Below are 25,553 nucleotides of genomic sequence, written 5' to 3'. Positions count from 1 at the left end.
TCTGTAGGTATTTTTTTATTTCCTCTTTGATTTCTTCAGTGATCTCTTGGTTATTTAGTAACGTATTGTTTAGCCTCCATGTGTTTGTGTTTTTTACGTTTTTTTCCTTGTAATTCATTTCTAATCTCATAGCGTTGTGGTCAGAAAAGATGCTTGATATGATTTCAATTTTCTTAAATTTACTGAGGCTTGATTTGTGACCCAAGATGTGATCTATCCTGGAGAATGTTCCATTTGCACTTGAGAAGAACGTGTAATCTGTTTTTGGATGGAATGTCCTATAAATATCAATTAAAACTGTCTGGTCTATTGTGTCATTTGAAGCTTGTGTTTCCTTATTAATTTTCTGTTTGGATGATCTGTCCATTGGTGTAAGTGAGGTGTTAAAGTCCCCCACTATTATTGGGTTACTGTCGATTTCCTCTTTTATAGCTGTTAGCAGTTGCCTTATGTATTAAGGTGCTCCTATGTTGGGTGCATATATATTTATAATTGTTATATCTTCTTCTTGGATTGATCCCTGAATCATTATGTAGTGTCCTTCCTTGTCTCTTGTAACATTCTTTATTTTAAAGTCTATTTTATCTGATATGAGTATTGCTACTCCAGCTTTCTTTTGATTTCCATTTGCATGGAATATCTTTTTCCATCCCCTCACTTTCAGTCTGTATGTGTCCCTAGGTCTGAAGTGGGTCTCTTGTAGTCAGCATACATATGGGTCTTGTTTTGTTTCCATTCAGCAAGCCTGTGTCTTTTGGTTGGAGCATTTAATCCATTCACATTTAAGGTAATTATCGATATGTTTGTTCCTATTACCATTTTCTTAATTGTTCTGGGGTTTTTTTTGGAGGTCCTTTTCTTCTCTTGTGTTTCCCACTTAGAGAAGTTCCTTTAGCATTTGTTGTAGAGCTGGTTTGGTGGTGCTGAATTCTCTTAGCTTTTGCTTGTCTGTAAAGCTTTTGATTTCTCCATCAAATCTGAATAAGATCCTTGCTGGGTAGAGTAATCTTGGTTGTAGGTTCTTCCCTTTCATCACTTTAAGTATATCTCCACTCCCTTCTGGCTTGTAGAGTTTCTACTGAGAAATCAGCTCTTAACCTTATGGGAGTTCCCTTGTATGTTATTTGTCATTTTTCCCTTGCTGCTTTCAATAATTTTTCTTTGTCTTTAATTTTTGCCAATTTGATTACTATGTGTCTCGGCGTGTTTCTCCTTGGGTTTATCCTGTATGGGACTCTCTGCGCTTCCTGGACTTGGGTGGCTATTTCCTTTCCCATGTTAGGGAAGTTTTCGACTATAATCTCTTCAAATATTTTCTCTGGTCCTTTCTCTCTCTCTTCTCCTTCTGGGACCCTTATAATGGGAATGCTGTTGCATTTAATGTTGTCCCAGAGGTCTCTTAGGCTGTCTTCATTTCTTTTCATTCTTTTTTCTTTATTCTGTTCCACAGCAGTGAATTCCACCATTCTGTCTTCCAGGTCACTTATCCGTTCTTCTGCCTCAGTTATTCTGCTATTGATTCCTTCTAGTGTAGTTTTCATTTCAGTTATTGTATTGTTTATCTCTGTTCGTTTGTTCTTTAATTCTTCTAGGTCTTTGTTAAACATTTCTTGCGTCTTCTCGATCTTTGCCTCCATTCTTTTTCCAAGGTCCTGGATCATCTTCACTATCATTATTCTGAATTCTTTTTCTGGAAGGTTGCCTATCTCCACTTCATTTAGTTGTTTTTCTGGGGTTTTATCTTGTTCCTTCATCTGGTACATAGCCCTCTGGCTTTTCATCTTGTCTATCTTTCTGTGAATGTGGTTTTTGTTCCACAGGCTACTGGATTGTAGTTCTTCTTGCTTCTGCTGTCTGCCTGCTGGTGGATGAGGCTATCTACTATACTGTCTTTTATATTTACCATTATATTTGCCTTTCTGGTGTTGTTGATTTCTTCATGTCTTTGGTTATTATCTAGTTTCTAGTACCTGAAGAACTCTCTTCTTGTAGAGTGAGTTTGCTGACAATGGATTCTCTCAGGTTTTGTTTATCTGAGACTGTCTTAATTTCTCCATTTTATTATAATTTGCCATGTATAGAATTCTAGCTTGACAAACGTGCTGTCAGCATTTTAAATATGTCATTTATGCATTCTGGGGATAAATCAGCTCTTGATCTTGTTGAGGACTTGTGTATGGTGAGTTGCTTCTCTTTTGCTGATTTCAAGATTCTCTTTTTGTTTTTGGATTCCAACATTTTATGATGTGTCTAAGTGTGGATCTCTTGGAGTTTTTCCTGTTTGAAGTTCATTAAGCTTCTCAGAGGTGTAGATTAATTCCTTCATCAAATTTGCGATGTTTTTGGAAATCATTTCTTCAAATATACTTTCTGCCCCTTTCTCTCTCTTTTCCATTCTATTATCCATATGTTGCTGATCTGTAAGGCTCTGTTAAGTTTAATCTTCTTTTTTTTTTTTTTTTTTTTTTTTTGCTTTTTTTAAAAAAAAGTCTTTATTTCCCTCAAAGGGGGTGCACTATTCCTGGAAGTACTGTAATACCTGGGTCAATGCATGGAGTGGATGGAGCAAGTTCTATTCCATCTCCTAGTTCCAAAAATCCATTTAATATATTGTCCTTGGATAGAGGATGCATCAGATATTAAACTGATAGGAATAGCTACTACGCTTGCTTCTTGGCCTTTTGGCTAAGATCTATTCATTCTTTTTTTCCCTCATGCTGGTTAATCTCAATGGACCCATCTTTAAGTTCACTGATGATTTGTTCTGTGTCTAAGACATCATTCCTATGTCTCTAAGACATCATTCTTAGACTTTCCTTTAGTTCTTTAGACATGCTTTCCTTTAGTTCTTTGAACATATTTAAAGTCTTCATCTAGTAAGTCCAATGTCTGGGCTCCTCAGGGACAGTTTCTATTAATTGCCTTGTTTTTTGCTCGTATATGTGCTATACTTTGAATGTCTTGTAATTTCTTTAACAACTAGTCATTTAAAATAACGTGGCAACTTTGCATATAAGATCTGCGCCCCCCTACCCCTTGCCCAGGGTTTCTTGTTGTTGCTCACTGTTTGTTCATTCAGTGACTTTTGAGTTGATTTTGTAAAGTTTGTATTCTTTGTCATGTGTAGGCACTGAATTCTCTGCTCAGTTAGCTTAGTGGTCAGCTAATGATTAGACAGAGATTTCCTTCCACACTTGGAAGCAAAAATTCACCCAATCTTTGCCAAGGCATTCTGTGTGCATGTTGGGGCATGCCTTCAACATTCAACCAGGAAGTTGACAATGCTGCCTTAAACCTTCACTTCCTGCTTGCACAGAGCCTCAAAGTCAGCCAGAGGTGAGACCTCAGGGTCTTCTCCATTTTCTGTGAGCATGTGCAACAGTTCTGTAGAGGCATGTGACCTTCTAGATTTTCAGGAACATGTTGGAGCTCTCAAAGCCCCAATGAACATCTCATTCCCAGCTTTGCCTTTTAAGTTTTTTGGTTAGTCTATTGTTTGCCCCCAACTGTTATCTAATCCCCCCACCCCCCACCCCAAGCAGCTGTGAAGCTGAACCACTTCCTCTAACTGTTTTTAACAAATACCTCCAGGGAAAAGACTTTTTGCATTGTGTGAGCTCTGAGTCAAATAAAATAGAATCTTACAAATGGAATCTCCCAGGAAACCACTAGAAGCATCGAAGAATAATAATTCTCTGGGAGTGAAGCTTTAAGGGAGCACCAACCTGTTCTGCCTCCTCCAGTGGCTGCTGGGCTGTTGGTTTTCAAAGCTACCACGGAGCTGTGGGAGGAGGAGTGGGAATAAGGCAAGGCAAAATGCCATAAACCTTGCTGTTCTTACTGAGATTTAGACATTTTTCTTGAATAAACCCTTTTCAGCTTGAATAAAACAAATTGCTGCAAACCTTTGGTCAGTTTCCAGAGTTCTAAAAAAGTTGATTCTATTTTTCAGGTTTCTTGTTGCTTTTATGGAGGAGAGAATTTTGAGGTCCTTGTTCTCCCATTTTTGCTGCCACCCACTAGCATGTTCTTACTGCATGGGATAAAAAGGTGCTGGGGATCCAAGTGATGATAGGAATTACCTATCCTCCAGAGCACGGGGAGTGTCCCACAAATCTGTGAGACCACCAAATGTTCTTCCTTCCCCTAATACAGACCAGCATACACATTGAGACATAGTGTTCAAGCCAGCTTCTTCTAATCAGATAGATGGCTAGACTAGATGACCTATGGTTCCTTTTGGCAGAGACTATGACTTGAATGTATGTCTCCTTGCAGGTCAGCCTCACCCTGCAAGAAATAATCAACGGTGTCAATGCCTCAGATCCAGAACTATGTTTCCAGGCCACCCAGGCAGCCAGGTATCGCCAAACAGACTTGTATTGTTGACAGATGCATAGCTAGAAATGGGTTCCAGCAGCCTATTTGGTTTCTTGGCAGTGGCAGAATGCCCACACAATATAAGAAAAGGCCAGTCCATCCAGAAGTGAGATGAAATTGCTCCTCTACGCTGTCCTTGAGAACAACTTAAGATATGCAAGTGTGGTCAGAGATGAATAGCTTAATTTAAATTGGCCTCAACAGGAATGGCGGCTCATAGATAATAACTAAAGGGAAAAATATTGCTTCATCACTGCAGAGTGTTACAGGCTGAACTCTAGGATATGAAGGAGCTCTGGCCCAGTGGTTTGTTTCATTTGATAGTTGGGAATGCCAAGAACATCCATAAAGGAGGTTCTTCTTACCTGCCTCACAGGACATGTTCTTGTCTTTTCTCTTACACTGCGAAGGAAAATGCTGTCCCGGGAAAAGAACCCTCCTCTGAAGCTGATTGTTGACGCAGGGCTCATTCCCAGGCTGGTGGAGTTCCTGAAGTCATCCCTTCATCCCCGCTTGCAGCTCGAGGCAGCCTGGGCTCTGACCAATATTGCCTCTGGTACTTCGGAGCTGACTCGTGCTGTCGTGGACGGAGGGGCCATCCAGCCCTTGGTTGAGCTCCTGTCTTCCCCTCATATGACTGTGTGTGAACAGGCAGTGTGGGCCCTTGGTAATATAGCAGGTGAGCCTCTCCCCTCGGTGGGGGGCAGGGGGCAAAGAAAACAGTGGGCCTTGTGAGTGGCATGCAATGGGAATTCTTTGGGTAGTATTGTAGATCAGACACTTTAAGTATAAATACCTAACAATGCTGGGAAGAGTAGAATGGGCCTTTCCAAAATTCAGAGTCAAGTTCAGAGGCCAAAAATTGAAGCTGAAGCTAGAAGACATGGTATGTTCTGAAGCTCCAGGCTGCCTAGGGACACCTGCCAAGACTGGGGTCCTACAGCCTCAGGGCTTAGTGGCTTCAGGAACAAAAGACAAGTCTTTGGCTCATGCAATGTGGGGATTTTATGACAGACCCTTACATCACCCAGTACCCTAAAAGAATTCTACCTTTAATGAAAGTTGCCCAGGGAATACACATGAAAATGTCTGCTTAGTTTAGGATAAAAGTCTCCCCTGAAAACAGAATCCTAAGACTGGCCTCATGGATTTGGGACTGGATGCTGTATTCCCTGCGTGGTCCGGGAAAACACAAGCTGGGGAGTGAATGCTGTCAGGTTGGGAACTCCAGGATCCCTGGCTGAATATAAATGTGACGCTCTCTGGGGGAAACAAACTCAGTCGGGCCCCTCAGGATTCTGACAAATTAAGATCAGCCAAATATTAGCAATTTCAAGTTCAGAAAGTCAACAATCCACTATGACTGAGTCAGCAGAAGCAAACAATGTGATTAGACCTCCAAGGACTTCAGAGGATGGAATTAGCAAACACAGAATATAAAATAAGTCTACTTTTTAAAAGCTTGCAGAAATAAAGCAACTATTACAGAGATTTCGTCTCTCATTTTGCTTAGTGCAGTAAGGAACAGGCAAAATCGGGTGGTGTAGTGTAACTTATACCTTGCCTGATGATTGAAGAATTACAGGCTGAGACGTCTAGGGTCTAAAATTGGTATTCTAGCCAAAGTAGCAGAAAACTGATGGCTAGAATCTATCCATCTCCCAGACTTTGTTCTGAGTTGCATTTGGAAGTTACTGCCCCATGCCAAAGCCTTCTGGGAAGACAATTTGGTCCATACTGGCCTTTGTCTCCTGAGAACCATGCTGTGAAATTCCACCAGCATTTAGAACGTGCTGCCTGGGCCCAGTTGGCTGGCTTCTGGATGGGTCCAGAGACTCTGCTTATAGCAATCCCTGCTGTGGGGTGCCTGATTTCCACGTCAGGCCATCTACTCAACCAACATGTCAGAGACCCAGGGTCTAGTTCATGGCTATACTATCTACTTGCCCAACCCAGGAATGAGTTTTGGCCTCTCCCCCTTTGCAGAGACTTGTGAAGAATTACTCACCCACCCCAGGACTCTCTCTGTTCCCTCTTTGAGTGTCATGTTCTTGTCTATTTGTAGGTGATGGACCAAAATTCAGAGACAACGTTATCTTGAGTGATGCCATTCCACATCTGCTGACCCTGGTTTCATCAAGTATACCAGTGAATGTCTTTTTTAAATTAATTTTATTTATTTGTTTATTTATTTGGGTGCGTCGGGTCTTAGTTGTGGCATGCAGGCTCTTGGTTGCGGTACGCAGGCTTCTCTCTAGTTGTGGTGCGTGGGCTCAGAAGGTGCAGTGTGCAGCTTAGCTGCCCCATGGCATGTGGGATCTTAGTTCACTGACCAGGGATTGAACCTGTGTCCCCTGCATTGGAAGGCAAATTCTTAACCACTGGACCACCAGGGAGGTCCCCAGTGTGTGTCTTTTTAATGAGGTAACCTAGTTAGGTAGCAGGTTCCCAAAGTTGGGAAATGGGGGATGTAATTCCAAATCAATGCTAGGCCACGTGGTTGCTGCCTGGCCCCCTAACGATAGCAATGATGAACAAGGCCTAGGACTGAATATTACTTTGGGTAGAAGTTGATCCAAATTTGTCCTCAAGGGCAGTAGTGCTGATCTTTCTTTGCGGGGGGCAGTGGGGATTAGAAGAGATCCATTCAAGTTTTTCTAAGCTTAAAATCCTGCAAAAGTAGATGACTGAGCTCTCTGTTCCAGGGGCACAGACAGAATTAGTGGCTCACCAGTTCTGTTCCTGGGTAATAAATAGGGTCTAAGTTGGAAGCTTAGGGTCCAAGTTGATTGCTGTGGCAACACTAGAGGACTCCCTGGGTTAGGAATGAAATTTGGGTTCTAGATTTGCCTCAAACAAAAATGAAGAGAAAGCAGCTTCCAAAAGTCAAGGGAATACATGCCCTGCCTTCAGGGTGAGAGAGAACCTGATATGGTTGAACCGGAAAAAGGCTGGCATGACCAAGGGAGCTTGCAAGGAGAGAGCAATATAAGATGACAAGTAGGGCGAGGGACTTAGACATCATCTTGGTGGCAAAAGGAAGGCTTTGGAGGATTTCAAGGCAGGAAGTAAAGTGGCCTGATTTTCCAGAAAGACCATTCTGGCTGCTTGCTGTAGGATTATAGCAGAGGGAGATGGAGAAGCAGATGGACCTGGGTTGCTGCTGTGATGGGCATAGAAGGGGGAGACAGAAAGAAGCAAGGATGCCCTCGGGTTTCAGGTTAGTTAGTTTAGAGCACTGTCCTCCTAGAGATGTGGGGAGGATAGAGGGAAGAGGGAATCGGAGCCTTAGTTGTACCTATTAAGTTGAAGCCAGTGAGAGGCACCATTGCAGCAACAACAGACAGATAGATATGCAGGTCTATCTAGATGATTGTGCATGTATGTGTCATCCAGCTGGGCAAGGTCAGCCAGAGCAGGGATCAGCCAATCTAACCTGGCCAACTGCTTGTTTTTTTAAATAAAGTTTTATTTATTTGAAGTAAACAGCCACGCCCATTCATTTACATACATATTGTCTGTGGATTTTGCAGTGTTACCAGGGCAGAATGGATAAGTTGCAACAGAGACCACCTGGCCTGCAAAGTTGAAAAACTTTACTATCTGGCCTTTTACAGAAAAAGTTGGCTGACCTCTGCTCTAGAGTGTGAGGAAAACCAGGACCAAGTCCTGAGGGCTCTGAAATTCAGAACTCAGTAGAACCTGCCAAGAAGAATGAGAAGGAACAGCCCATTTAGCAATACAAAACCAGGCTTGGTGTCACAGATGGCAAAAAGAGCTTTTTCAAAAAGCTTGGATTTGGTGACTTGGAAGGAGCTGATTTCATCACTAACTCCAAAGAAGTAGGGGGAGAAACCAGACTAGAAGGGGTAGAAGAAGAAGATAGGCAGTGAATATGGATGCCTCCTTGAGGATGGATTCTGAAAAATAGAAGTGGGGTGATGGCTGGAGAGGCGCAAGGGTAGGGGTTGAATGTCGCAGAGTGTGTTTCTATACCGGTGGGACTGATCCAGAGGAGAGAGGTGTTCCTGGGGACGGATGGGAAGACTGATCTTCAAACAGAAGGTCAAAAACGTGGTTAGGACATGTTGGTAGAGTTCATAGGCTGGTGGGAAGACCAAGTAACTCCTGCTTGATCTTTGTTTCATCAATGAGAAATGAAATTAGGTCATCAATCGAGTCAAGTGGGGAAGGACATTTTGAAGAATATAAGGAAACCTCCATCTGATGTTTGCGTATAAAACAAAGCTCATTCTCTGCATTCCTCCTATACTTATTACCTAGAATAAATTCCTGTTTGAAGCTCAAAGGCTTGGGTTCATGCGGGTCAATCCTATTGATCAAAGATGGTCAGGACACATTGCCATTGGTGTTTTCCTTCTTTGCACCCCATGCTGGAGACAGTCTCCTCATTACAGGTCACATTCCTGCGGAACATCGCGTGGACCTTGTCCAATCTGTGCCGGAACAAGAACCCATACCCTTCTGATCATGCAGTGAAGCAGATGTTGCCCGCCCTCTTCCACCTCCTGTGGCACCCAGACGGAGAGGTTCTCTCGGACACCTGCTGGGCTCTGTCCTACCTCACCGATGGCTGTGATACACGCATCGGCCAAGTGGTGGACACGGGGGTCCTGCCCAGACTGGTTGAGCTCATGAGCAGCTCAGAACTCAATGTCTTGGTAAGTGTCCTGGGTCGTGTCGGTCTCTGTAGGGGCCTTCAGATTAGAGTCTGTGGGTCATCGTCACTCGAGCAGGTTCTGTTCTCTCCCACCCCGAAGCCTTCCCCAGCTGACGTTCATCCTTTACCTGGAACAAAGCTGTTCATCTGCATTTCCCTGGTCTCTGCTACTCTGTAGCCAAAGACTTGAATCGACTTTGATCCAAAATCCTAGTGGGTATTCAGTGACTTACTTTTTCTTGGTCTGGTAACTAGAAAAGATAGAAGAGCACCAATTAAAATTGCGTATAATCCCTCCAACCAGTGAACTATTCTTTTGTGGCCTTTCATTCTACTGGTCTATGCATGTAGATGTTAACAAGTTGGTGTGCATGTTTGTGTGTCCGTGTGTGTGTGTGTTTTTAATTTATTTATTTTTATTTTTGGCTGTGTTGGGTCTTTGTTTCTGTGCGAGGGCTTTCTCTAGTTGTGGCAAGCGGGGGCCACTCTTCATCGCGGTGCGTGGGCCTCTCACTATCGCGGCCTATCTTGTTGCGGAGCACAGGCTCCAGACGCGCAGGCTCAGTAGTTGTGGCTCACGGGCCTAGTTGCTCCGCGGCATGTGGGATCTTCCCAGACCAGGGCTCGAACCCGTGTCCCCTGCATTGGCAGGCAGATTCTCAACCACTGCGCCACCAGGGAAGCCCCTGTGTGTGTGTTTTAACTTGAAGCTCATAACATTTTAATTTCTTACTCAAGTATAAAAGATAGTTCCCCCTTATCCTCTCCCCAGCTGGTTCTCTTAGACTACTTCAGATATAGGTGAAAAGTAAGTAAAACCAAGGTCAAATACTTGACTCTGAGGCATATGTCACTTACATAATATACTTCTTGAAAATGTAGTTTGAAGCATGGGTACCCCTTTTGATTTCTATGCCTAATATCGTATATTGTGCAGTCTTAGCAATCATCTGTTCTGAGATGAAGGTAGCACTCCTCAGAAGTCAGGATTAGTTTGGGGATAGTGCTGGGGGCGTGGAAGGTGTGAAGACAACATCTTCAAGAAATTGTTTATCGTGGGGGCTTGGGGCCCAAATGCGGCAGTCCTGGCAAGGCTGTGATTGGCCTATGGCACTTCTAACATCTCTCACTCGAGTAGCAGATACCTAGCATGATAGACTAGGAAAACTCTAGAACTGTTGATGGACTGTGCTGGGGTTGCCACTACCATGCAGAGAAACCAAAATAAATCCACAGTCAGCCCTCCTAGGACAGTTGTCTTAAGCCCAATCATAGATCCATCCTGGGGGCCTTCCAAGTTATCGAGAGAAGTTTTATGAATACACCAAAACAAAAATGCCACTGAGATTTCACTAGCTCTAATTACATACACAACAGAAACTTTTTTTTTTTTAATGAGGTTAATTATAGGGACCAGCCTCATTCCCAAAGTGGTTTGTGGTTGTTGACTATTTTATTTATTTATTTAAATAAATTCATTTATTTATATTTTATTTTTGGCTGCGTTGGGTCTTCGTTGCTGCGCGCGGGCTTTCTCTAGTTGCAGCGAGCGGGGTCTACTCTTCGTTGTGGTGCGCAGGCTTCTCATTGCGGTGGCTTCTCTTGTTGCGGAGCATGGGCTCTAGGCGCACGGGCTTCAGTAGTTGTGGCTCGCGGGCTCGGTAGCTGTGGTTCACGGGCCCTAGAGTGCTGGCTCAGTAGTTGTGGCGCACGGGCTTAGTCGCTCCGCAGCACGTGGGATCTTCCCACACTAGGGCTGGAACCCGTGTCCCCTGCATTGGCAGGTGGATTCTTAACCACTGCGCCACCAGGGAAGTCCCGACAACAGAAACTTGATACTCGTGCTAAATACAAATTCAGTAGAAATCATTACATTGTAAAGACAACCATCAATTTACCAATTTTCCCAGTGTAAAGATATGAAAAGGACAGCATCATTTGATAATATATCTCTTGACCTCTATCCCACTTGAGCTGGAAGTACTGGGAGGCTGGCGAGTACCTTTAAACTATGTAAACAGCCATGGACGCACGGAATCAATAAGGATCGTGGGTATAATCATTGTTCACAGGCTTCCAGAAAACCATCAGCACAGCACAACGGATGTTTGGGAGGGCACAGAGCTTGGGGCGATGGTCACCTTCCACGGTGATGAGCTCACGGTACTTGGTGACACTTTCTCACCTTGTTCTTCCAGACCCCCTCTCTGCGCACGGTGGGGAACATTGTCACAGGGACGGACCACCAGACCCAGCTGGCCCTGGACGCGGGCATCCTGGCTGTGCTGCCCCAGCTCCTCACACACCCCCGCTCCTCCATCCAGAAGGATGCAGCCTGGGCGCTAAGCAACGTGGCCGCGGGGCCCCGCCAGCATATCCAGCAGCTGATTGCTTGCGGTGCGCTGCCTCCCTTGGTAGCTGTTCTAGAAAACGTAAGTGGCCCATGTGACAAAAGGTTACCCTCCAACGGGCCCTGTGTTGAACTCCTTTAACTCTTCAGAGGCACGCTGAGAAGCAAAACTAATTGAGATCACGACGAACCTATGAAACATTAGTTTCCTAACTCTCTCTGAAAAAAAGAAAGGGGCATCCCATTTTGGACAATCCATTAAAAATTTAGAAGACTCAACAAGCATTGGCCAGTGAAAAGGTGATCCCACAGCTCGAATATCCAGAAGAATCTTGAGCTGGTAAATACTGGCTTATCTCTAGCGTTAAAAGAATCTGCCATCTACTCTCCTTGGCAAAAAGGGATGAGGTTTGGTTTGGTTTTGTTTGAGGAGGAAAAACGTATCGGGTTACAGTGATATTCTACACTGAAGAAAGGTGGCCTTTGCAGTGTAAAAATCACATTGATGAAAGGGGTAATATATACAGAAAATCCAGATATAACAGTAGAAATACAGTAAAGCTTCCTTCTTCCTCCTGATTCCCACTTCCTTTCCCCAGGACAGTTACGACTGTCAGCATTTCTTTTTGTCACCTTTTAGTGGATGAGCTATGTTTAAACCATCGACTTGTGAAACAAGTCAGGAGTGGTGACCTGGGGTTGCGGACAGAGGTTACTGAGTAGGATGGGGAAAAGGAGACACTGGCTGTGTCCTGCTCTCAGGTTGGCTGGTGGGTTCCCAGGTGTGCATTAGGTACGAAAAGCTAGCCCAGGTGTACTACCCAAATCATGGCATCTTCCAGTCTATCGGACACTTCCTATCCTGCTGTGAGTCTGTACATATTCTAATCAGAAACATCTAGTCAGAATCAAGGAGTAATCTTTTCTCAAACTGCGCCTTTTGAACTATAGCTTGCTTGGAGCCATACATTTTTTGTTTTTGTTTTTGTTTGTTTTTTTTTAACTTTGTTTTAAACTGAGTCAGTTTTCCCCAGCCATAAAATGGGAATAACTCCTCCTGCAAAGGGATAGAAGAATCTGTGATAATTGACTCCCTTCTCTCTGGTCCAAGTGCTTTTTATAAATGTAAGGGATGCATTGAGTGATATTTCAGTGGCCTTCCTCTGTCCCCTCCAGGCTGTGTGCTCAGCTTTGTAGCTCTGGAGCTTCTTGTCCAAAGTTTTACTGGAGCAGAAAGACTAGAAATGTAGACATGGGTCACTATAACCTAAAATCCCTAATTTGTGTTGATTGGGTGATGTTGGTTCTCTTTTTCCGATAACCTGACTTAAGGAAGTGAGTCTGTTTGATCTTAGAACCTCCCTGTAAGACCCCACATGAGTCTGCCTTTCCTCCTCCTTGACTTCTCAAAGATCCTGTCTTCTGCTCAAAAACTAAAGGCAGGTTGCCAAGGGATTCTGTGTAAATTGCACATTTTACGCACAATTTACAGTCCTGGGAATTAGGTAGTCCAGCCTACCTAGAAATTGAACCATGTTTGCATCACTATATTTAAATTCTTCAGGATCTGTCAAGAATGGAAATGTTCTCTCTCTGCAGGGAGAATTTAAAGTCCAGAAAGAGGCTGTCTGGACAGTGGCTAACTTCACAACTGGGGGCACCGTGGACCAGTTAATCCAGCTGGTCCAGGCTGGAGTCTTGGAGCCACTAATAAATCTTCTCACCATCCCAGACACCAAAATTGTTCTCATCATTCTCGACATCCTCTTTTTTATCCTCCAGGTGAGCTGTTCTGAACAGGTGGGTTCCTAAGTAGCAGTCTCTAAGTTAAGATGTTTAATTTGGTCCTTAAAACCTAACTAGGATTCTCTTTTCCTCGCCACTTCCTCACCCCCTCCCTTTGTCCACACATCCTGTGGATGACAAGACAAGAGGCCTTTCAAAGAAGGTCCATCATCTTCATTTTCTCAGATAAGTGTTTGTGTGCCCAGCACTGTTTTAGATGCTCAGGAAATGACAAAGCAAAGTCCTTGTTCTATAGAGCTTATGTATTAGGGGGGAGGGGAACAGACGCATCAGATAGAGATTTATGGGTAAAATATATCTGATAGAGGGGTAGTTACTGATGGCCCAGAGTGGAGATGGGATGGTGATCTCTTATATGTAGTAGTTAGGAGAAACTTCACTGAGGAAGGAAGTTTGAGCAAAGACCTGAAAGAAGTGAGTGAGTCCTGTGGATACCTGGGAAAGAGCATTCTAGGTGAAGGAAACCTTAAAAAGCAAGGAGGGGGGTGTGGCCAGAGCAGAACAAAGGGATGAAAGGTGGTGGGAAACAGGCTCAAGGGACCCAGGGGCCAGATCACGGAAGGTCTGTGAGAACGTGGACTTGCTCTGAGTGAGATGGAGAAACGAATCAAAGGTCTGAAGCAAGGAAAAAAAATAGTCAATGAGCCACTATTGGCTGGCTGGCTCTTTTGGAAGACTGAAACATAGAATATACTTGAAGGAAGCAGCAGGACATTAGCGATGATAGATCTCGAGGGACCATACTAGAGTTCCTTTTCCATTCGGCTATGTGGCTGGGAAAATGGACTACAAAGCCTTGAATTAGAATTCTAGAAAAGTCTTATTTCTGAAATGTAAGTTAAGCCAATATTTACATACTATTTGTGTCGGTTGTATACTGAACAACAAATTACTCCTTGGTGGCTTAAAACAAACATTTATTATCTCACATGATTTCTGGGGTTAGGAATCTGGAGGCAGCATAGTTGGATGGTTCTGGCTCAGGGTCTTTCATGAAGTTCAAGATGGAAACTGGGGCTGCAGTTTCATCTGAAGGCTTGGTGGAGGCTGGAGGATCAGCTTCCAAGTTGACTCACTCACATGCCTGGAAAGTTATTCTCACCACATGGATTCCCTGGGACTGCTTGAGTGCCCTCACATCATGGCAACTGGCTTCCCCTGAAGCAAGTGACCTTAGAAAGCAAAGTGGAAGCCCCAGTGTCTTTTATGACCTGTGAATGAGGTTATTTCAACAGCATCCTATTGGTTACACAGATCAGTCCCTTTCAACATGGGAGGGGGCTACACAGGGGCATAAATACCCAGAGGCTGGGATCATCTCAGGCCATCGTGGAGGCTGGCAATATTCATTTGGTTTAGGTCTTTTTATATGTGACTAAGCCATTTGAAAAGTTTCAAAGTAACACCGGAGGACTCCTTTTATTTATTTTTATTTATTTATTTTTGGCTGTGCTGGGTCTTCATTGCTGCATGCAGGCTTTCTCTAGTTGCGGCTACTCTTCGTTGTGGTGCGTGGGCTTCTCATTGCGGTGGCTTCTCTTGTTGCAGAGCACGGGTTCTAGGCGTGAGAGCTTCAGTAGTTGTGGCACACGGGCCCCAGAGCATGTGGGCTTCAGTAGTTGCGGCACGTGGGCTCAGTAGTTGCGGCACGTGGGCTCAGTAGTTGCGGCTTGGGGACTCTAGAGCACGGGCTCAATAGTTGTGGTACATGGGCTTAGTTGCTCCGTGGCATGTGGGATCTTCCTGGACCAGGGCTCGAACCCGTGTCTCCTGCATTGGCAGGCAGATGCTTAACCACTGGACCACCAGGGAAGTCCCCAGAGGACTCCTTTTAAAAGCTCACTTAAAGCATCCTTTTCATGTAACTGTCCTGGAAAGAACTGACCTGAGTCAAGAACAGATTGGAAACAGCCCAGTTAGACGCTTAGACTTTGAGCAAATCACAGACACAGAGTACACACTTGGCAGCCAGAGGCAAAGTCGGACATAAAAAATGTGTGAAAGCACACTTGGGGGGCTATAGAAATTTAAGTTCATCTCATTCATTTGAATTAAACACTTGGGATTTTTTTTCTTGGGAGAGTCTGGGCAAATCCCATCTGATGGACCAGTGAAGCCCCTATATCAGATAGTGGCACATGGGACACTAAGAAAAATCAAGATGAGATAGAAAACAGTTTCAAGTGGGCAGCAGAGTGCAGTTGTGGTTCTCTGAAGTAACTTGGGGGCCATCTGCTGTTCTGTCAAAGTCCAGAATCCTTCTCCAGGGCTCCTACTGCCCTGGCCTGGGGCATCCCTCACTTCCCAGTTTTCTTGGAGGCTCACCTATCACATTGGTTCTTACCTCCATTTTTTTTCACTGAAAGCCAAGAGCTCATTTTGGATGTACAGATAGGACTAGAAGGTATCAAGGCTTAGATAAAAGTGCAAACTCTCATCAGATAAATTATGGCCTAAACAATATTTAATTTGATCCATAGGAAGGTTTGGGTTTTTTGTTCGTTTGTTTTTATTACTGTTCACAAAATAGTCAGCAGAACCCTATAGGATGCCAAAGTTGTTTCTTTCTCTCTCTCCACTTCCCCCAAATATTCTATTTAGCTGGACTACTCCCTTTTCTCTAAACATGCAACACTTATTCCCTCACAGCTTTGTCCTGGCCATTCCTTCTCTTGGGGATGCTGTTACCCTGTGATGGACCCTGGCACCGTATTATCCATGAAGAACTTGATACTTTCCAAGCCTCTTGTGCACATCTTCTTTCTATAAATTAAAACTCTGATCATTTATTATACTTTCTTTTTTTAATTAATTTTTTATTGAAGTATAGATGATTTACGTGTTAATTTCTGCTGAACAGCAAAGTGATTCAGTTATACACATATATATGTTCTTTTTTATATTCTTTTCCAGTATGGTTTATCCCAGGATATTATACTTTCTATACTACAGCAATTATTGTCTCCCCTGATAGTGTGAGTTATGAAAAGGCTTTCTCTAAATCCTACCTTTATTTCTAGTTTTGTGTGCCTTGCCTGTAGTATATGTACAAATGTTGAGTGAGTGAATACCCATGCGTGAGAAATCCAATGATCAGCATTGGATTAAATCAAATCACATCATTTGTTTCCAGGGACCTCATCAGTTGCCATGGTGTGGCTTGTGTCGCCCGGGGTCTCCTGCCCGACCCCTCAAGGCTTTCCAGGGAGTGCAGGGCCAGAACATCTGCATTTACATAGCTTCACTTGAACATTCTTTTCTCTGTTTTTAAAACAATCTCCATCAATTAGAAGGGAGATACCTACCAAATAGTGTTCAGTGATGGATATATAGATGATGGCATATTCAGCAAAAAATAAAAATAAAAAAAAAATACTGTATTTTGTGCAGTGAAGATAAACCTCAATAGACAGATGACATATATCCAAAATGAGAGGAAGACAATGCAATTTTAAATCAGTCTGGGAAAATAACACTGCAACTGCCCATTCTGGAACGGGTGGCTTTCGTCCGATTCTGCTGAGGTGAAGCCCCACGTCCTAAGGGCTTTGGTGCAGAGTCTCACTCTTCTACGGCCCACAGGCAGCAGAGAAGATTTCTCAGAAGGAAAACATGTGTCTGCTGATAGAAGGACTCGGTGGGATTGATAGAATTGAGGCTTTGCAACTTCACGAGAACCATCAGATTGCCCTGACTGCTCTGAACATTACTGAGAGACACTTCTGTGAGGTAAGTGCCCAGACCTCCTGGGCAGGTGATCACCTGGCAGGTACCTGAGCTGTTCCTGGGAGGTGGGTGATGGACAGGTGGACTTCTCTCATGACTTGGCCCTGAGTTTCTCCCCATCCATGTTATCCAGGCCACTTTTGAGTGGCAGCTTCCTGGCTTCTGGAAGCTGTTCTAGACCCATTAATCTCATAGAAGTTTGTCCTGCTGCCTCTGGTGTAGAATTTCACTCTTGTTTTTGTTTTTGTTTTCCCCTACTTGCCTCTCTTGGGGGAGGGAGAGGGGGAAGAAAGGAGTATGATACTAAAGTGACTTTGTACTGAGAAATACAAACAATGAAGGCAGGCCCAGCTTTTGAACAACCTTTTTGCTACTTACTGCATTTTGTCTCTTTCCAGAATATGTTGATTGGGAATGAACTCTACAAAAGTCTCCCAAAATTCCTGCAGGAGCAGGGAATAATGATCAGAGAGCATTAGATACTTTTAAAAAACTTTTTATTATAGTAAAACATGTGTAACATAAAATTTACCATGTAAATCTTTTTTTTTTTTTAAGTTTTGGCCACACCCCACAGCATGTGGGATCTTAGTTCCCTGACCAGGGATCACACCGCAGCCCCTGCACTGGAAGGCAGAGTCTTAATCACTAGATTAATTTTAATTAATTTAATTAATTTTTTTATTGAAGTATAGATGATTTACAATGTGTTAATTTCTTTGGCTGGGGAAGTCCCTACCGTGTAAATCATTTTTAAGTGTACAGTTCACTGGCATTAGGTACATTTCACACTATTACACAACCATCACCACCGTCCATCTCCAGAACTTTTCCAAATGAAAACTGTCCCCATTAAACAATAAATGCCCCGTTTCCCAGCCCCCCCCCCCACTCCCCGCCAGGCCCTGGTAACCACCATCTTACTTTCTGTCTCTGTGAATTTGACTACTAAGTGCCTCATAAGAGGACTCGTATGGTATTTGTCCTTTTGTGACTGGCTTTTTTCACTTAGCATAATGTCTTCAAGTTTCATCTGTGCTGTAACATTTGTCAAAATTTCCCCCCTTAAGCCTAAATAATACTCTATTGTATGGATATACTACATTTTGTTCATCTATTCATTGATGGACACTTGGGTTGTCCTTTTGGCTATTATGAATAATGCTGCTATGAATATGGGAGTACAAGTATGTCCGAATTCCTCCTTTTATCTCTTTGGGGTAGATACCCAGAAGTGGAATTGTTGGATCATATGGTAATTTTGTTTTTCATTTTTGAGGAACCACCATATTGTTATCCATAGTGTATGTACCATTTTACATCAACACACAAAGGTTCCCATTTTACAACATCTTCACCAACGCTTGTTTTCTGTTTCTTTTTGTTGTTGTTGTTTTGTTTGTTTGTTTTCTTGTGTTTTGTTTTTTGATCATAGCCATTTTAATGGGTATGAAGTGGTATCCCATTGTGGTTTTTCTCTTCCAGTTTTCTTGAGATATAATTGACATAGAGCACTGTATAACTTTAAGGTGTACAGCATAATGATTTGATGTACATACATCATGAAATGATTAACACAATTAGTTTAGTGAACATCCATCATATCATAGGTATAAAATAAAAGAAATAGAAGAAAAAATTTTTTCCCTTGTGATGAGAACTCTTAAGATTTACTCTAACAACTTGCGTATATAACACACAGCAGTGTCTTTTTAATTAATTTATTTATTTATTAATTTATGTATTTTTGGCTGCGTTGGGTCTTTGTTGCTGCACACAGGCTTTCTCTAGTTGCAGCGAGCGGGGGCTACTCTTTGTTGTGGTGCATGGTCTTCTTATTGTGGTGGCTTCTCTTGCTGCGGAGCACGGGCTGTAGGCATGCGGGCTTCAGTAGTTGTGGCTTGTGAGCTCTAGAGTGCAGGCTCAGTAGTGGTGGCACACGGGCTTAGTTGCTGTGCGGCATGTGGGATCTTCCCGGACCAGGTATCAAACCCGTGTCCCCTGCATTGGCAGGCAGATACTTAACCACTGCACCACCAGGAAAGTCCCAGCAGTGTTAATTATATTACTTATGTTGCACATTACATCCCTGATAACTATTTATCTTGTAACTAGAAGTTTTTACCCTTTGACCGCCTTCATCCAATTTGCCTTCCCCTCCAACCCCCCCACCTCTGGTTACCACAAATCTGATCTCTTTTTCTATGAGTCTGCTTGTTTTTGAAGTATAATTAACCTATAACACTACGTTAGTTCCTGATACACAGTATAGTGATTTGATATTTCTATACCTTTTTAAATGTATAGGAAATGATCAAGGTAAGTCTAGTTACCGTATGTTGCCATACAAAGATATTACATATTCTATATTCCCCATACTGTATATTTCATACCCATGACTCATTTATATTATAACTAGAAGTCTGTACCTCTTAATCTCCCTCACCTATTTCTTTCACCCCCCTTCCCTCTGGCAACCACCTGTTTGTTCTCTCTACCTATGACTCTGTTTCTGTTGTGTTTGTTTTGCTTTTTAGATTCCATATATAAGTGAAATCACACAGTATTTGTGTTTGTCTGACTTACTTCACTTAGCACAGTGCCCTCTAGGTCCATCCATGTTGTTGCAAATGGCAAGATTTCATTCTTTTTATGGCTGAGTAATGTTCCATTGTGTGTACATATATATATATATATATATATATATATATATATATATATATATATATATATATATATATATCTCATATCTTATTTATCCATTCATCTATCAGTGGGCACTTAGGTTGCTTCCATATTTTGGCTATTGTAAATAATGCTGCTATAAACATTGGGATGCATGTATCTTTTCATATTAGTGTCTTCATTTTCTTTGGGTATATACCCAGGAGTGGAGTTACTGTATCATATGGTGGTTCTGTTTTTAATTTTTTTGAGGAACCTCCACACTCTTTTCCACAGTGGCTGCACCATCTTACATTCCCACCGGCAGTGCACGAGGGTTCCCTATTCTCCACACCCTCGCCAACACTTTTTATTTGTTGTATTTTTAGTAATAGTCACTGTGACAGGTGTGAGGTGATACCTCACTGTGGTTTTGATTTGCATTTCCTTGATGATTGGTGATGCTGAGCATCTTTTCGTGTGCCTGTTGCCCATCTGTATGTCTTCTTTGGGAAAATGTCTATTCAGTTCCTCTGCCCATTTTTAATCAGGTTTTTTTTTTTGCTGCTGAGTTGTATGAGTTCTTTGTATATTTTGGATATTGACCCCATATCAGATATATCATTTGCAAATATCTTTTCCCATCCAGTAGGCAGCCCTTTTCATTTTGTTGGTAGTTTTCTTTGCTATGCAAAAAGCTTTTTCATTTTCTATAGTACCATTTGTTTATTTTTGCTTTTGTTGCCCTTGCCTGAGGACACCTATCCAAAAAAAAAAATATTACTAAGACTGGTGTCTATGTTTTCTTCCAGAAGTTTTATGGTTTCAGGTTTTATATTTAAATCTTTAATCCATTTTGAGTTTATTTTTGTATATGGTTTGAGAAAGTAGTACAGTTTGATTCTTTTGTATGTAACTGTCCAGTTTTCCCAACACCATTTATTGAAGAGGCTGTCTTTTCCCCATTGTATAGTCTCGCCTCCTTTGTCGTAGATTCATTGACTCTTTGTAGTTTTCCATTAGATATTTTTCATATGAGGAAGGTGAGATCAAAGTTCCTAAGTGGCCAGGTAAACATGGGACTAGGGGTTTACACTCTGTTAGGTGTCAAACTTGAGTCATTAGCAAAATCCAGAGCCATACAGTAAATATGACCAGATTGGTAGCTCTTCGTAATGAGCGGCAGCTAATCTTAGTTTGGGACCAAGAGGGTGCTCTCAGAGCAGAGAAGACCCAGAACAGTGATTAACATCTTCTGGATTAAAGGCTCCTAAGAAAACCTTGTAATTAGGAAACTCATCCCTCAAAAGGGAGACGGCTCCTGAGGACTCCTCCAAGGGCTCCAAGTTAAAGACTTCTGATCTAGAAGCAATTGCTACACCTATCATACCCTTAACTCAATGTAAGGTTAATGTTCTCTATAGCGAAACTGCTTTTAAAAATAAGCCAGACACAGGGGACTTCCCTGGAGGTCCAGTGGTTAAGACTCTGCCCTTCCAATGCAGGGGGCGCAGGTTTGATCCCTGGTTGGGGGAACTGGATCCCACGTGCCATGCGGTGCGGCCAAAAAAAAAAAAAAAAAGCCAGACACAAAAGGACAAATACTGTGTGATTCCACTTACATGAGGGACCTGGAGTGGTCAAATTCATAGAGACAGGAAATAAAAGGGTAGTTGCCAGAGGCTGGGAGGGAGATGGGAACGGGGAGTTGTTTAATGGGTACAGAGTTTTGGTTTGAAATGATGATAAAGCTCTGGAGACAGATGGTGGTGGTGGCGAAGTAATGCCACTGAATTTTCTACTTCGTGGTGAAAAAGGGTAAATTTTACGGGATGTATGTTTCACCACACGCACAAACTGCATTTAAGGTCCATCCTGAGCAATAGTTCAATGCTTCTCTCCTTTGGTCTCTCCTCTGAGGGAGCCTCAAGTCTAACAGAGCAAATTCTAATCCACAGAAGATGTGAAGGAGTCAGTTGTGCAGGAATAATGTGCTGAGAGCCTGGAGGTATAACAGTGTCTCTTCTCCCCTGAAGGAAGAAGAAACTGGCACAAACTTACCAGCCCGGGACGAAGATCATGAATTCTTAAAGCACTTAACAAACACATACCAAAGCTCCACAACTCCTAAACCAGGGACCAGACCCAAAGAGTCACTTCTTTAAGAACCCCTTCCCCTTGGTGTACCACAGGTATAAAGCTTTTAAAACTTGAATGATAATAAAATTTTCCACACTTTCACCTCCATCTATCAAAAATGCAGTTAAACCACTTATACTTTAAAGCCACGTGGACTCCATCTCCTAAGAACATGTGGTTTAGTGGTTGCCTTTCAGGATCTTCAAGGAAGATCTTCAGAGTAGGATGGTCTATAGCTACCTAGACAAACTTTGAGTTGCAGTTTAACCAGTATTTCTTATATTTATTTGACTGTGGGCCCCCTTCCCTTTTCCTTGTCATGTAATGCCTGTTAATATAGGACATTTTTCAAGGAGAGCTGAGTGGGCAGTGGTCAAAGGGAGAGAGTGACTGGGATGGGAAAGACCTAGAAACACAGTACTAGGTGATGTGGGAATGGATGTGGGGTATGTTTAAAGGAGGATTGGACTCGATCTGTATGATGTGAGTGTAGAGATTAAATCAAGTTATATTTTGCTCTAAAGCGTCACACGGAAATGTCATGCCCAAAGCACGGCCTTTGCTGGTCCTTGAGAGGTAAGGAGGAAAGATGTGTGGGTGTCCATCCAAAATATGGCTGGAAGGCAGTTCGTGGTCTCACAAGATTCTCATCCAGTGGTGAGAACAAACCTATGATTCAGTGGACACTGGGCTTTCCACTCAGTATCCTCGTCTCCTTTTGGGGTGACTCCGCCAGCTGCTGAGGGCCGTGTTGGGGGGATGGGATCCTCTAAGGGTTCTGCTCTCCCACATGGAAATGGAGGGGACCTGGGAGATTCCTCTCAACTCCCTCTTTTGTTCATCAGCTCAGGACCTCCTAGTTGGGCACACCTTTGGCTAAGCAGAATCTCACTCTCTGAGGACCTTGAATCTGAGACCCAGGGATTGATCCCAGAAGAAACAGAGAGTTGGGAAGTGTTTGCTTCAGCGGCCAGGCTTTGCACTCAGTGGAGTGGATGTTCTCAGTGGTTGCCTGCTTCCTGCTTCTCCAAGGCTCCCCTTTGGTCCTATACATTCTCCCATATTCCTCCCATAGATTGTCTTATATAGAGAGAGATATATATCTTGGCTGCACCACGCGGCTTTCAGGATCTTAGTTCCCTGACCAGGGATTGAACCCCGGCCACGGCAGTGGAAACGCTGAGTCCTAACCACTGGATCACCAGGGAATTCCCTAGATTGTCTTTTTTAAAGTAGCTATAGTTAGTTTCTGTTGCTTGCAACTGAAAGAATCTTAACTGACACACATGAAGAGTGAAAAACTAAACCATAACTAGTTATTATTTAAATCCAAAAGCTCTATTACATCTCATTCTGTCAAGATAGTGTATAAAATTTGAATTTTTAAGTTAAAAATATGCAAAAAATATATAAATTATATATCAAATATAGTACTAGTGTATATATAATATCTTATCTATTATATATAAATATACTTTAAAAACTGAAAGACAAAACTAAGAATGGGAAAAAAGATAATCCTTCCACTCCAGCACAACTTTTTTTTTTTTGCCACACCACGCGGCATGTGGGGTCTTAGTTCCCCGACCAGGGTCCCCAGCACAACTAGTTTTATGTTTGCAGTTTCCCTTCCAGTTTGAGTCAACATACCCCTCCCTTTTTTTTTTTTTTTTTAACCTGATTTGGATCAGATTTTTTCAGCATTTTAAAACATCACTTTTCCCCCCTATCAGAGGGGAAGGCAGAAGGTGAGGTGGCTTACAAAAATACTTCTTTGAGAGAAAAAAAATTTAATTAAAAATAGTTTGAAGCCCTGTCAAGGTTAGTCACTGTGGCCCAAATGGTCTGGCCTTGCTGGCTCTTAACTGTTAGCCTCTTTTCTCTCAGCTATTCTTTACTAAAATTGCACAACAAAGGAGTATTTATAATTTAAAGATACTGATACCAACTTGTCTAGCAGGGTTTTAAATACAGGAGTTATTTGCCTATTGTACATGGTTTGGGTGCAAAGAGATGGTGTTAGTCACCTTCTGGCTGGATGCCCGCATGCTTGGACTAGGCATGTTGCGGTAACTGGCATAGAAACAGACAGGAAGGAAGGAATAACTGGCTCTGTCAATTTCACGATGTAAAAGCTGAACGGAAAAACTCTGACCCTCATGCATTTACCCCCAATTTGTTATATACCGTAGAAGAAATGTCAGTCTCGTGGTTAACCACGTACGATCCATAATTCATCTGCTGTTTTTCTGACACGTGGAGTGACTGTTTAACCATAATAGCACGTGACCCTTTAGGCATAGCAGAGACGATAACTGGACTTGAAGTCACAAGCTCTGGACTCCAGACCTGGCTCCTTTTCTAAATCCTCTGCTCTCTTTGTGCCTCACCCGTCAATTCTTCTCGTTCCTTTGGTCTTCAGGTTTTCATCTGTGAAATAAGGATTAGATAAGTTAATAGTCATATAGTGTTTTCATGTATTTTATTTTACATGAGACTCATGACCTGAGAAGTAGGTGAGGCAAAAATGATCAATTTCCAAGTAAAGAAACTGGAGCTCACAAGGTTATCTAATTTGTCTTGCATCTTTCAGTAAGGGGCAGAGCAGGGCCTTGGGTACCACCTGACTGCAGGGCAGCTTGCTTCTTCCAGAACAAGTGATCTGAGGGTGTGTGCATGGGAGAAAAAAAGAGAGAATGCCCAAGACAGAAGCTACAGACCTTTATAACCTAATCTCAGAAGGGATATAGCATCCCTCCTGCCATCTGCTGTTGGTTATACAAACGAACCCTCATAGAAAGTGGGAGGGGCTACACAGGTGTGTGAAGACCAGGAGACAGGGATCACCAGATGCCACCTTGGAGGCTGGCTAACATACTCTGCCACGCTACCATGTGTTCGCATTTTAAAAGACCTCATTTAGGTGATAGCCTGGAGCCCATGAAGTCTCAGCAAAGAAAAAGAAGAGATGAAGAAGAACCAAATGGAAATTTTAGAACTGAAAAATACGATAACTGAAACTAAAACTTTACTCGATGGGCTCAACAGCAGAATGGAGGAGACAGAGGAAAGAACCGGTAGACTTGAAGAGAGAACATTAGAAAGAAGCATCTAGATCCAACTACCAATTTACAGGAAATCCAGAGGACAGAGGAAAATGTGAAGCTGCCCTTCAGATATGCCATCGGCAAAATCCAGACTGGAAGAAACTCTGCAGGACAGACAACTCAGTTTCCTCATTTAATAAATTTCAAATAAAAAATTGCACGTTGAGGGCTCCCCTGGTGGCGCAGTGGTTAAGAATCCGCCTGCCAGTGCAGGGGACACGGGTTCGAGCCCTGGTCCAGGAAGATCCCACATGCCGCGGAGCAACTAAGCCCGTGCGCCACAACCACTGAGCCTGCGCTCTAGAGCCCGCGAGCCACAACTACTGAGCCCACATGTTGCAACTACTGAAGCCCGTGTGCCTAGAGCCCGTGCTCTGCAACAAGAGGAGCCACTGCAATGAGAAGCCCGCGCACCGCAATGAAGAGCAGCCCCCGCTCGCCGCAGCTAGAGCCTGCATGCAGCAACGAAGACCCAACGCAGCCATAAATAAATAAATAAATAATAAATAAATTTATTAAAAAAAAATTGCACGTTGAGGGAACCTATAAAAGACATATTGACCAGCTGGAATGTGTATTTGTATTATTTGTATTCTGATTACAACAAATGTAAAAATAAAACACATTGGACATTTGAGACATTGGAAACTTGAACATTGAATTGAGGTTTGATATTAAAGAATTGTTAATTTTTTAGGTT

At 42.8% G+C, this 25,553-nt stretch overlaps 1 protein-coding gene and 1 non-coding gene across 2 annotated transcripts in view; one reads left to right on the top strand and one right to left on the bottom strand.

The window, feature by feature from the left end:
* The window catches only part of KPNA7 (karyopherin subunit alpha 7), a 48,157-nt gene extending 26,385 nt beyond the window's left edge, over positions 1 to 21,772 (top strand). The window contains exons 4-11 of the mRNA XM_057528813.1: positions 4,279 to 4,361; positions 4,791 to 5,059; positions 6,446 to 6,528; positions 8,799 to 9,062; positions 11,260 to 11,493; positions 13,011 to 13,193; positions 16,800 to 16,946; positions 21,644 to 21,772. Of these exons, the coding sequence (XP_057384796.1) occupies positions 4,279 to 4,361; positions 4,791 to 5,059; positions 6,446 to 6,528; positions 8,799 to 9,062; positions 11,260 to 11,493; positions 13,011 to 13,193; positions 16,800 to 16,946; positions 21,644 to 21,772 (1,392 nt within the window). The remainder of the gene's footprint in view (positions 1 to 4,278; positions 4,362 to 4,790; positions 5,060 to 6,445; positions 6,529 to 8,798; positions 9,063 to 11,259; positions 11,494 to 13,010; positions 13,194 to 16,799; positions 16,947 to 21,643) is intronic.
* LOC114238496 (U2 spliceosomal RNA) lies at positions 2,506 to 2,694 on the bottom strand. Its single transcript, XR_003623843.2, has one exon. It is a non-coding gene; the product is annotated as a U2 spliceosomal RNA (small nuclear RNA).
* Positions 21,773 to 25,553: the final 3,781 nt, after the last annotated feature.

The sequence above is a fragment of the Balaenoptera acutorostrata genome, chromosome 15 (assembly GCF_949987535.1).
Source record: "Balaenoptera acutorostrata chromosome 15, mBalAcu1.1, whole genome shotgun sequence".
In the NCBI taxonomy this organism is placed as follows: domain Eukaryota; kingdom Metazoa; phylum Chordata; class Mammalia; order Artiodactyla; family Balaenopteridae; genus Balaenoptera; species Balaenoptera acutorostrata.
Note: the sequence above shows the minus strand (reverse complement) of the source record. Positions and strands in the feature narration are given on the sequence as shown.